At 44.2% G+C, this 13,173-nt stretch overlaps 1 protein-coding gene across 3 annotated transcripts in view; it reads left to right on the top strand.

Annotated features, from left to right (window-relative positions):
* Positions 1–13,173, top strand: part of LOC126195262 (intraflagellar transport protein 57 homolog) — a 177,223-nt gene that overhangs the window by 57,982 nt on the left and 106,068 nt on the right. For all 3 annotated transcript variants that reach the window (XM_049933787.1, XM_049933788.1, XM_049933789.1), the window contains exon 3: positions 3,838–4,000. In XM_049933787.1, the coding sequence (XP_049789744.1) occupies positions 3,838–4,000 (163 nt within the window). The remainder of the gene's footprint in view (positions 1–3,837; positions 4,001–13,173) is intronic.

Genomic DNA, 13,173 nt, shown 5'->3' with positions numbered 1-13,173 from the left:
ATTTTTTAAAAATTTTGTTCACAACAATGTGTAATTTTGTTTTCTTTCTTGCTGTCAGTTTTCACAGAGGACACAAAAATAGTGTATATGACTTATGATCAGAATAGTACTGCGAAATATGTTGTTGTTTTTGTGGTCTTCAGTCCTGAGACTGGTTTGATGCAGCTCTCCATGCTACTCTATCCTGTGCAAGCTTCTTCATCTCCCAGTACCTACTGCAACCTACATCCTTCTGAATCTGCTTAGTGTACTCATCTCTTGGTCTCCCCCTACGATTTTTACCCTCCACGCTGCCCTCCAATACTAAATTGGTGATCCCTTGATGCCTCAGTACATGTCCTACCAACCGATCCCTTCTTCTGGTCAAGTTGTGCCACAAACTTCTCTTCTCCCCAATCCTATTCAATACTTCCTCATTAGTTATGTGATCTACCCATCTAATCTTCAGCATTCTCCTGTAGCACCACATTTCGAAAGCTTCTATTCTCTTCTTGTCCAAACTATTTACCGTCCATGTTTCACTTCCATACATTGCTACACTCCATACAAATACTTTCAGAAATGACTTCCTGACACTTAAATCTATACTCGATGTTAACAAAGTTCTCTTCTTCAGAAACGCTTTCCTTGTCATTGCCAGTCTACATTTTATATCCTCTCTACTTCGACCATCATCAGTTATTTTGCTCCCCAAATAGCAAAACTCCTTTACTACTTTAAGTGTCTCATTTCCTAATCTAATTCCCTCAGCATCACCCGACTTAATTCGACTACATTCCATTATCCTTGTTTTGCTTTTGTTGATCTTCATCTTATATCCTCCCTTCAAGACACCATCCATTCCGTTCAACTGCTCTTCCAAGTCCTTTGCTGTCTCTGACAGAATTACAATGTCATCGGCGAACCTCAAAGTTTTTATTTCTTCTCCATGGATTTTTATACCTACTCCGAATTTTTCTTTTGTTTCCTTTACTGCTTGCTCAATATACAGATTGAATAACATCGGGGAGAGGCTACAACCCTGTCTTACTCCCTTCCCAACCACTGCTTCCCTTTCATGTCCCTCGACTCTTATAACTGCCATCTGGTTTCTGTTCAAATTGTAAATAGCCTTTCGCTCCCTGTATTTTACCCCTGCCACCTTTAGAATTTGTAAGAGAGTATTCCAGACTGATCTTCCCCGAGATCGACTTCTACTAGTTTTTCCATTCGTCTGTAAAGAATTCGTGTTAGTATTTTGCAACTGTGGCTTATTAAACTGATTGTTCGGTAATTTTCACATCTGTCAACACCTGCTTTCTTTGGGATTTGAATTATTATATTCTTCTTGAAGTCTGAGGGTATTTCGCCTGTTTCATACATCTTCCTCACCAGATGGTAGAGTTTTGTCAGGACTGGCTCTCCCAAGGCCGTCAGTAGTTCCATTGGAATGTTGTCTACTCCGGGGCCCTTGTTTCGACTCAGGTCTTTCAGTGCTCTGTCAAACTCTTCACGCAGTATCGTATCTCCCATTTCATCTTCATCTACATCCTCTTCCATTTCCATAATATTGTCCTCAAGTACATTGCCCTTGTATAGACCCTCTATATACTCCTTCCACCTTTCTGCTTTCCCTTCTTTGCTTAGAACTGGGTTTCCATCTGAGCTCTTGATGTTTATACAAGTGGTTCTCTTATCTCCAAAAGTCTCTTTAATTTTCCTGTAGGCAGTATCTATCTTCCCACTAGTGAGATAAGCCTCTACATCCTTACATTTGTCCTCTAGCCATCCCTGCGTAGCCATTTTGCAATTCCTGTCGATCTCATTTTTGAGACGTTTGTATTCCTTTTTGCCTGCTTCATTTAGTGCATTTTTATATTTTCTCCTTTCATCAATTAAATTCAATATTTCTTCTGTTACCCAAGAATTTCTACTAGCCCTCGTCTTTTTACCTACTTGGTCCTCTGCTGCCTTCACTACTTCATCCCTCAAAGCTACCCATTCTTCTTCTACTGTATTTCTTTCCCCCATTCCTGTCAATTGTTCCCTTATGCTCTCCCTGAAACTCTGTACAACCTCTGGTTCTTTCAGTTTATCCAGGTCCCATCTCCTTAAATTCCCACCTTTTTGCAGTTTCTTCAGTTTTAATCTACAGTTCATAACCAATAGATTGTGGTCAGAGTCCACATCTGCCCCTGGAAATGTCTTACAATTTAGAACATGGTTCCTAAATCTCTGTCTTACCATTATATAATCTATCTGATACCTTTTAGTATCTCCAGGGTTCTTCCACGTATACAACCTTCTATCATGATTCTTAAACCAAGTGTTAGCTATGATTAAGTTGTGCTCTGTGCAAAATTCTACCAGGCGGCTTCCTCTTTCATTTCTTAGCCCCAATCCATATTCACCTACTATGTTTCCTTCTCTCACTTTTCCTACACTCGAATTCCAGTCACCCATGACTATTAAATTTTCGTCTCCCTTCACTACCTGAATAATTTCTTTTATTTCATCATACATTTCTTCAATTTCTTCGTCATCTGCAGAGCTAGTTGGCATATAAACTTGTACTACTGTAGTAGGTGTGGGCTTCGTATCTATCTTGGCCACAATAATGCGTTCATTATGCTGTTTGTAGTAGCTTACCCGCATTCCTATTTTCCTATTCATTATTAAACCTACTCCTGCATTACCCCTATTTGACTTTGTGTTTATAACCCTGTAGTCACTTGACCAGAAGTCTTGTTCCTCCTGCCACCGAACTTCACTAATTCCCACTATATCTAACTTTAACCTATCCATTTCCCTTTTTAAATTTTCTAACCTACCTGCCCGATTAAGGGATCTGACATTCCACGCTCCGATCCGTAGAATGCCAGTTTTCTTTCTCCTGATAACGACGTCCTCTTGAGTAGTCCCCGCCTGGAGATCCGAATGGGGGACTGTTTTACCTCCGGAATATTTTACCCAAGAGGACGCCATCATCATTTAATCATACAGTAAAGCTGCATGCCCTCGGGAAAAATTACGGCCGTAGTTTCCCCTTGCTTTCAGCCGTTCGCAGTACCAGCACAGCAAGGCCGTTTTGGTTATTGTTACAAGGCCAGATCAGTCAATCAACCAGACTGTTGCCCTTGCAACTACTGAAAAGGCTGCTGCCCCTCTTCAGGAACCACACATTTGTCTGGCCTCTCAGCAGATACCCCTCCGTTGTGGTTGTACCTACGGTACGGCTATCTGTATCGCTGAGGCACGCAAGCCTTCCCACCTACGGCAAGGTCCATGGTTCATGGGGGAGGGGGGGGGCGAAATATGAATTTGCAATAATTATAAACAAGTCTTAAGGTCATAGAGCAGATGGACAGAAAACATGTTTTTTTTTTGGGGGGGGGGGGGGGGGAGGAAATGGGAAGAGAGGAGGAAAATCGAGATGAACAAAAAGAGGTGGGGTGTAAAGATGGAGGGATGTGGAGCCAGTGAGAGATAGACAGTAGACAGAGAGAGCATGGAGGAGATGACGGACACAGTTGGGGGGGGGGGGGGGGCAGGAGGAGGAGATGGGCAAAGAGGAAAAGATGGACAGAGAGAGGGGAAGAAGAAGATTAGGATGTATATACAATTTTCATGCATATTTATTAATTGTGAAATGCTGGGTTTGCTAGTAGTATGTATAATAAATGCTGAATCAACCCTCCACAATTGTCATAGTTATTAATTACTTTCATTATGTGAAGATACTGGATTAGAAATGTGATGCCAAAATTAATAAGAACACAATATTACACTAAATGTTATATTCGAAGTTGGTATTCTCGGTGTATTATCTCTTGAGAAAAGATTTGTTTTGCTTTTCAGGCACTACTTTGCAATTAAGACCAACCCTGGTGAACAGTTTTATCTCTTCACTTCTCTGGCAGCGTGGCTTATACGCAAAATGGGTAAAATATTTGAACAGCCACAGGAATATGATGATCCAAACTCTACAATATCTGGCATTCTGGATGTGCTTCGAGAGACTGTGAGTTTTGTTTGAGGTTTATTAAATTTGTTTTACTGCTGTACAGGAGAGATAATTTTGCATCATTTATTCCCATTACTGGAGAAACTGAATGTTACAATTCTTGATAATGCCCTGCAGGAAATTCTGCCCACAAAAATAGTGTAGACTAGTAGCTGAGAACAGAAATCACACTATATGGTCACTGGTGATATATAAATCACATGTATTTGTTGACCACAGTTTTCAGTTAGAATAATCACTTTGATACACATATGTTCTATTATCATATACTTTTATGTAAGCAGGCAGTTGATTGTATCGAAAGGAAAATCACATGAGAGAATTATAAAATTATGAGATAGAGCTGCGGGCTGGTATTTACTTTCAGGATACAAAATATTTAGTGTTACCATTGGACAGTCCTAACTTTAGGACCTGTTAATTCCTTCTTTGAGGAGAGGGGATTTTAAAGTTAAAGAAGAAAGGCGGGTCACTCAGATCTCAGAAAGAGAGCAACCCATATGTTGAGAGGTTACAGGAAGACAAAGATCTGTGAGCATTAAGTCAAATCCATTTGGTCCGTGCATCCAAAGTGACTGCATTGACAATTTCCAGGCTTTCGCAGAACTACCTGTACTGAAAAATTGGAGCAAGTGTAACAGCCAGATACAGAACATCGATTCTGCGGGACCTCTTTATTCCACATGAAGCTCTTGACACTTTCCAGAAATGTGTCTCCTTGCCTTCTTCACTCATTGACTTCACCACTTCTTCCATTAATTTCCACACCACTTCCACAATATTTGAAGCTGTCAACTTTGTTCAGCTGTTTCTTTATGAAAATGAGACTTCGGGCTACCCTCTCCTTCTTCCTGAGCAGTCAAGAAGCCACTCTTCCTCACATTAAATTTTCAACAATGGAAAATCCAGGCTGGAATGTGACAATTTCATGAAAAAGATAGTTGCTACTCACCATATACCATAGATGCTGAGTCACAGATAGGCACAACAAAAAGTCTGTCAGAAAATGAGCTTTTGACCAACAGGGCCTTTGTCAGAGATAGAACACACACACACACACACACACAGAGTCTCTGCCTGCTGATGCCTCAGCAGCCAGAGAGTACACTTGTGTGTGTGTGTGTGTGTGTGTGTGTGTGTAAAAAGGGCAGGGAGGGGGGGGGATCATGTTTGAGCGCACATGCATGGGTGGGTGAGTGTACTCTGGCTTGATGTAGAATTTATTTTGAAATTCTAGCAAGTTTTCTTTCTCTTTTGTGTGTGCCTGTCGACAGCTCAACACTTCGACTATTCGATGAGTGGCCATATAATCCATCCACTCTGCCCATGCATCTAACTGCTGCTGAACTTGATTGTCCTTATTTGTCTTGGTAATAAGTAGGTCATCATCATAAGTCATTAACAATATCATTATTCTTTGCAACCCTGTATGTCACCTCGTGCTTTATGTTTCCCATAAAAGCTACAGAAATGGTTGTGCAAGTGCACTTCCTTGTTGAAACACCTTTTCTGCTTTATTCAGTCTGTTTCCTCTTATTCCAATTTAAAATATCTTATATTTTTGGGGTAAATTTCTTTTACAAAATATCTTATGTTTTTGCGGTAAATTTCATTCACCTAGTCTATTGCGCAGTTTTGCACATCTTTGTTCCTGAGGGTTTCCCATACTTTATTGCAGAACACTCTGCCATACACCTTCTTAATATGCAGAAGGGCCATCAGCAAATTTTTCCCATACTCATAATGTTTCTCCTGTGGCTGCCTTACCTGTAATGGAAGTGTGGTATCATGGCCTGGTGAGTTTGAAGGCTCACCGGAAGGTGTGGAATTCAGTGACAGCCTTTAGATGACACTGCTGCATCTGCAAACACTGCTGTTGCTGCTGCAAGCACTGTTGTGAGGACACACCCGTCTTGCCGGCCTATCAGTGCCTGTGCTGCCCGTTAAAGCCAGCAGTGCAGCAGCTCGACAGTCAGTCATCATTCCTCAGTGCTATTATATTGATCTCACAACAGACCGTTATTGTGGTACTGAATTCACTATGTCTCTGGCTTTTTTTTTTTTTTCCCCCCTTGGCTTACTTGCTGAACTTGTTACTGTGCTGTGCTGTCTCCATTGTTTTTATTTCTTTCATTGTTCTCCGCCTGTTTACTCTCCGGCATCTAGCTGTGATGCCCTCAGCTGGTTGGCCTTTTGCTACTGGTTCTCAAGTCGTTCCCAGTCTTAACAGATTCCAGTCAATACAATTGGCAATGGGTGAAAAAGTTGGCAGTGTCCAATGGATTCCAGATTTGTGCAGCTTATGAAACTGCAGCAGATGGTCCTGCAGCAGCAATTGCAACTACAGTTTCAACAACAGCAACAACAAACTGAGTTGCTTTGTCAGGAAATTCACATTTTGAAGGATGAACTGCAGGTTCAGGATACACACTCCATACAAGCGATGGTCGTTCCTGAGGCAGAGAACCACCCACGCACACCTTTTAATGATGCCAGAGAGGTTTTGGTCATGTATTTACAGTAGCTGGAACAGCATTTTGCCACTTTTTGTGTTTCTAATGGCACTCTACAATGGTCACTCTCCCTTTCTTGTGCTTGCCTGGAGACATTTTTCTTCTTAAAGAAATTGGCTTCACTCTCAAATCGTGTTATGCTCACATTTGAGAAGAATTATTATTTTCAGTGATTCCTTGCTGTCACATTGTCCTCAAGTTCCATCAATACCACAAGCAACCTGGTCAGTCATACCACTTGTGGGTGGCAAAACTGCAAGGACTGAGATGCCATTGCGATTTCACTTGTGCGAACCCAGCTTACAAACCTTCATTGATTGATTGATTGATTGATTCTTTATTAATCCATATAACAATTTACATTGTATGGATTTCGTCAGCAAAATCATATACAATACAATATACCTACAATTATACACATAAAATTAGAATTTACACACATTTTTTGAGGTATCTTAAATTAGTTTTATATCCTTATGTAATTTGTAATGTTCTTATAGTACTGTACAATTCTGGATTTCATATTACAATTATTTCCTCGTGTATTACAATGCAGGCTACTTTAATTACACTACATGTTTTAATTCAGATAGTCCATTACTGCGTAATAACTTTTATTTAATAAAAATTTTTTAGTTTTGTTTTTAACTGTCCGATTACGTCAATATCTTTTATTTTTTGGGGTAATTTATTATATAATTTAATGGCATTGTACAACAAGCTCTGCTGAGTTTTAACTTTATTTTTCCTCTCTAGATGCAGATTGTATTTGTTATAACCTTTAATCACCAATAATTGCGTGGATATTCAAACACACTCATTTAGAAACAATAGATGGTTACATGATACAACTCAGTATCTCTTATTCGACTGCCGTGCTGTGACATGCGACCGGCGCCGTTCGTAGCTAGGTGGCGCTCCCGCGCTCAGCCGAGTTGCGGAGCGCCTCTATCGCCGTTTGCGCGTACTGTCGTGGCGGCACTGTTAAATGTCATATGGCACTGTCACAACACTACCTACCCCCCCCCCCCCCCCTTTAAAAAAAAAATAAAATTAAAAAAAATAATAAACCCTCACTTCCTTGGAGCCATGGACAGTGCGGAGACACCCATGGCCTCTTGTGAGGCCCCGAGAAGATCCCGCGGAGAGACACAAGAGTATGGTCGAAAATGTCCAGGACGGAAGCTCGTGCGTGGAACGTGCCTCCTGGACGAGATGATGGGTGAAAACTCCGGAGCAGCACCCATAGGCGTCGTGGACCTGGGGATGTGCTCCAGCGTGGACCTGGGGATGTGCTACAGCGAGATGGGTCCCGGAGAAGGCGGCGTCGCGACTGGGGCCGGTTCCGGCGTACGCAGAAGCAGTAGCGACGTCGGCTGCATCAACACGTACGGTAGATCGGCAGCAGCGACAGGACTGACTTCTCGGGCTGGTGGAGGCGAAGGAAGGGGCGGTGGCACCGGCGTGGCCACCACTCGTGGGCGCATCTGGTCGTAATGGCGAACAACCATGCCGTCGTCCGTACGTATTTCACAAAACCGGCGGCCGTGAAGAGCCTTGACCACCTCTGGAATCCATTTAGGGCGAGATCCATTCCCTCGTGCCCACACGCCGGCACCCACCGAGTATTTTCCCGCACTATGGGACACAGCACAAGGCCTGATAAGGTGAAGCAGGTGCAGTAGAGTGCGCGGTTGGCGGCCATGCAAGAGTTCAGCAGGGCTGCGATCACCCAGAGGCGTGAAGCGATAAGAAATCAGAAATTGCAGCAGAGCGTCATCTGTGGAAAAATCGCTAAGGAATTTTTTCATCTGGCTTTTGAAAGTGCGGACAAGGCGCTCGACCTCCCCATTCGATTGCGGATGGAAGGGTGGTGCTGTAACATGATGAATCCCTTGTCCAGTACAAACATCACGGAAGGCCTGCGGAGAGAACTGAGGGCCATTGTCCGTGACAATCGTGGATGGAAGACCTTCTCGCGCAAAGATTTTGGACAAAGCCAGCATCGTCGCCGCAGTGGTGGGCGACAGACATCGAACAACAAACGGAAACTTCGAGAAGGCGTCAATCAACAGTAGCCAATAAGTACCGAGGATGGGACCGGTAAAGTCAGCGTGCACCCGTTCCCATGGCTGCACCGAATCAGGCCACGGAGAGGGCAGTGTACGAGGTGCAGCCAGTTGTTGAGCACACTGACCACACGCAGCAACCATGTGGGCTATGTCCGAATCAATACCGGGCCAATAAACGTGCCTGCGGGCCAGGGACTTAGTCCGAGAAATACCCCAATTGCCTTCATGCAACAGTTTGAGAACATCTTTGCGAAGAGAGGCTGGCACCACGACCCGTCGAGATGCGCCATCCGTGGCCAGAAGAACAACACCATCACGAACAGACAGACGAAGGCGCAAGGCATGGTAGTTGCAAAGGGGATTCGAAGCCCAGCCCCTGGTCCTGTCCGGCCAACCCCGTTGAACAAAACCGATCACCTGACGCAGGACCGGGTCCCGCACAGTAGCCAACGCGAGCTGCGAACCTGTAAGTGGAAAACCCTCGACTGCACGACGTTCTTCCTCATCAATGTGGAAACAGAGTAGTTCATCACGATCGAAAACCGGGTCGGGGCCCATCGGCAATCGCGACAATGCGTCAGTGTTGGCGTGATGGGCCGTGGGGCGATGGTGAATCTCATAGTGAAAACGAGACAAGTATAAGGCCCAGTGTTGCAGGCAGTGAGCTGCCTTATCCGGAAGCGACGCCAATGGGCTGAACAGAGAGACCAGCGGTTTGTGGTCGGTGATGAGGTGAAACTTAGAACCATACAAGAAAACGCTTAACTTTTTTAGAGCATAAATGATAGCGGGCGCCTCCTTTTCGATTTGAGAGTAACGCCGTTGCGCATCGTTGAGGGTCTTGGAAGGCGATGGGTCGTTCCAACCCATCCTCATACCGATGGGTGAGAACAGCCCCTAGGCCATACTGTGACGCGTCAGTCGCCAGAACCAAGTGCTGACCCGGACAGAATGTGGCAAGACAAGGCGCCGACTGCAAATGAGCCTTCAGGCGGACAAAAGCCTGCTCACACTTGTCGGACCAACAGAAAGGAACGTTTTTGCGTAACAGCTGACGCAGAGGATGAGCTACCGCTGCCGCGGATGGAATGAATTTGTGATAATAAGCAATCTTGCCTAGAAACGCCTGAAGTTCTTTGACCGTAGACGGCCGGGGGAGAGCGGTAATGGCCGCAACGTGCTGACGTAGAGGACATATACCCTCACGGGACAAGTGGAAACCAAGATACACAATGGAGGGTTGGAAGAACTGTGACTTGTCCAGATTGCACCTCAACCCAGCCGAATGCAAAGCCCGAAACAGTGAACGCAAATTGCGAAGGTGCTCCTCAGTGGAGGCCCCCGTGACAACAATGTCATCGAGATAGTTTATGCAGCCGGGAACGGAAGCCGTGAGCTGTTCCAAAAACCGCTGAAAATGGCCGGCGTGCTAGCGACGCCAAATGGTAACCACTGGTACTGATACAGCCCACAAGGAGTGTTGATGACGAGAAATTACTTGGAAGAAGCATCCAAAGGCAACTGATGGTACGCCTCCGATAAGTCAAGTTTGGAAAAGAACTGGCCCCCAGCGAGCTTGGTAAATAACTCCTCAGGACGGGGAAGAGGATAAGTGTCAATGAGGCTCTGAGCGTTGACAGTGGCTTTAAAATCACCACACAATCGCAGACTCCCGTTTGGTTTAGAAACCATCACGATTGGCGATGCCCATTCGCTGGAGGTAGCAGGAAGGAGAATCCCTGAAGCTGTTAACCTGTCTGTCTCAGCCTTGACAGGTGCACGCAACGCCACCGGAATAGGGCGTGCCCGGAAAAACTTAGGGCGAGCTGTAGGTTTAAGAGTAATGTGGGCTTCAAAATCCTTGGCACGACCCAGACCAGCAGAGAACATGGACGAAAATTCAGAACACAAACAATCCAGCTGTTGATACGGAATATCCTGAGAAATGAGGTGCACATCATCATCAATGGAGAACCCGAACAACTGGAAAGCATCATAACCGAACAGGTTTTCAGTGCCCGCATGATCCACCTCATAAAACGTGAGGGGCCTAACAACAGACTTGTAGGCAGTGGAAGCATCAAACTGGCCAATGATAGGAATTTTCTGTTGATTATAAGTTGTCAGATTTCGCGTAACTGGAGACAAGGGAGGGGGGCCCAACTCCAAATACGTGTGAGAATTAATGAGAGTTACTGCAAAGCCAGTGTCCACTTGCATGCGAATGTCTTTATCCAGAACACGAACAGTAACAAACAACTTATTTGTTTGAGAAAGCACACAGTTAACATCCATGTCCGATGCCTCGTCCTCGTCGACAGGAACTTTAGGGGACTGACACACAGAAGCAATGTGGCCTTTTTTCCTACATGAATTACACGTGGCCCAACGTTTTGGACACGCGGCCCTGTCATGCTGTACAAAACAACGTGGACAAGAAGGAAGTGCGGAACGAACCTGTTTCTGTGGTTGCTGTTTTCACTGCGAGCGTTGCGGCCCAACGCGACGTTGTTTACGCGAGTGAACCGCCGCCACATCTTCGTTCTCCTGTGAAATAGGCAAATTGTCCGTGTCGAAAGTTGACTGTACAGCGCCTACATCACACCACGCGTCTATTTGCGCGCCAGCAGCGTGAGACACTTCAGAGGATTGAGCGATGCTTAGAACTTCCGACAACGACGGGTTTGGCAGTTGTAGGGCACATTGCCGAACTTCTTTATCAGGAGCAAGCCGTAGAATAGCATCCCTAACCATTGAATCAGCATAAGACTCATGGTGAGTGTCCGTGACAAACTGACATTTACTACTCAGACCGTGTAGTTCCGCCGCCCAAGCCCGGTAAGATTGATGGGGCTGTTTCTGACACCGGTAGAACGCCACGCAGGCGGCAATGACGTGGGTGTTTTTTCGGTAATAGTTAGACAATAAGTCACACATTTATTGGAAGGAAAGAGAGGCAGGTTCCCGCAGAGGGGCTAACTGAGATAGCAGCTGATAGGTCCGTGGGGAAATCCAAGATAGAAATAACGACTTACACATAGGAGCGTCGACAACGCCGAAAGCCAAGAAGTGTTGCTGCAAACGCTTCTCATAATCCTGCCAGTCTTCAGCGGCCTCGTCGTAAGGAGGGAATGGAGGCGGAGAAGAAGAAGACAGACGATGAGTGAGCGACAACGCCTGAATAGCAGCCGTCAGCTATGTTTGTTGTTCAATGAGCGCTTGCATAAGCTGTTCCATGTCTGCCCCGTCACGAACACACAAATCCACAACACAGTGAAAATATCCCATCCTCGTCGCCAAAAAGTGTTATAACCTTTAATCACCAATAATTGCGTGGATATTCAAACACACTCACTTAGAAACAATAGCTGGTTACATGATACAACTCAGTATCTCTTATTTGACTGCCGTGCCGTGACATGCGGCCGGCGCCGTTCGTAGCTAGGTGGCGCTCCCGTGCTCAGCCGAGTTGTGGAGCGCCTCTATCGCCGTTTGCGCGTACTGTCGTGGCTGCACTGTTAAATGTCGTGGCACTGTCACAACAGTATTGGTTTCTAGTTTCATAGCGGTGTACTAAAGAATTTTTCATATAACAGTCAATATTTTTTTTTACATACATAATACTTTGAAAAATGTATTCACAGGGGACAGTTAGGATTTCCAGCTTTTGGAAATGTTCAAGGCAGTGAGCCCTACTGCCACTCTTCGTTATTATACGAATTGCTCTTTTCTGTAATTTGAAAACTATTTGAATATTTTTACTGTTGACTCCCCAAAATATTATTCCATAGGTAATAACAGAGTGGATATAAGAAAAATATACAGATCTGACACATGTAGTATCACACACTGCAGTCAGAATTCTAAGAGCATAGCATGCTGTAGCGATTCTGTTACTAAGTATTTTAATATGTTCTTCCCACTTTAACTGACTGTCAACACGCATACCAAGAAATTTTGTGTAGTCTACACATTCTATAGTTTCATAACTTAAAGTTGTTATAGTATGGTTTTTTGCAGACATAGAAGTTAACAGCATTTGTGTTTTTTTAATTTAGTGTTAGTTTATTATTTGATGCCTACTCACGTACACTGTTTAGTGTTTGTTCGGCTTTTTCTTTCAGTGCATCTGGTGATTTGTCACTGATTAGAACATTTGAGTCATCTGCAAACTATTGTTTGTCCATGCTTGATGCTCTGTGGGAAGTCATTAATGTAAATGAGGAATAGTATTGGGCCAAGGACACTACCCTGTGGGACACCTATATTTACATAATTTGAGTCTGAAGCATACTTTACAATATAATTTGAGCAACTGGAAATATGTGAGATTTCAGTTATCTGTCTTCTATTTTTTAGATATGACTGGAACCACTTTTTCACAAGTCCCCTTATTCCCAGTTCATGTAACTTATTTAACAATATGTTGTGGTCTACTGTATCAAACGCTTTAGTTAGATCAAGAAATATACCTGTTGTGTAGTTCCCTTTATCTAATGCTTCTAGAATGTGTTTTGTGAGGTGTGCTGTTGTTGATTCTGTGCTTTTCCCTGATCGAAATCCAAACTGGTCAACAGACAGTAAG

This window comes from Schistocerca nitens, chromosome 7 (assembly GCF_023898315.1).
Source record: "Schistocerca nitens isolate TAMUIC-IGC-003100 chromosome 7, iqSchNite1.1, whole genome shotgun sequence".
In the NCBI taxonomy this organism is placed as follows: domain Eukaryota; kingdom Metazoa; phylum Arthropoda; class Insecta; order Orthoptera; family Acrididae; genus Schistocerca; species Schistocerca nitens.
This window is presented reverse-complemented; position numbering and strand designations above follow the sequence as displayed.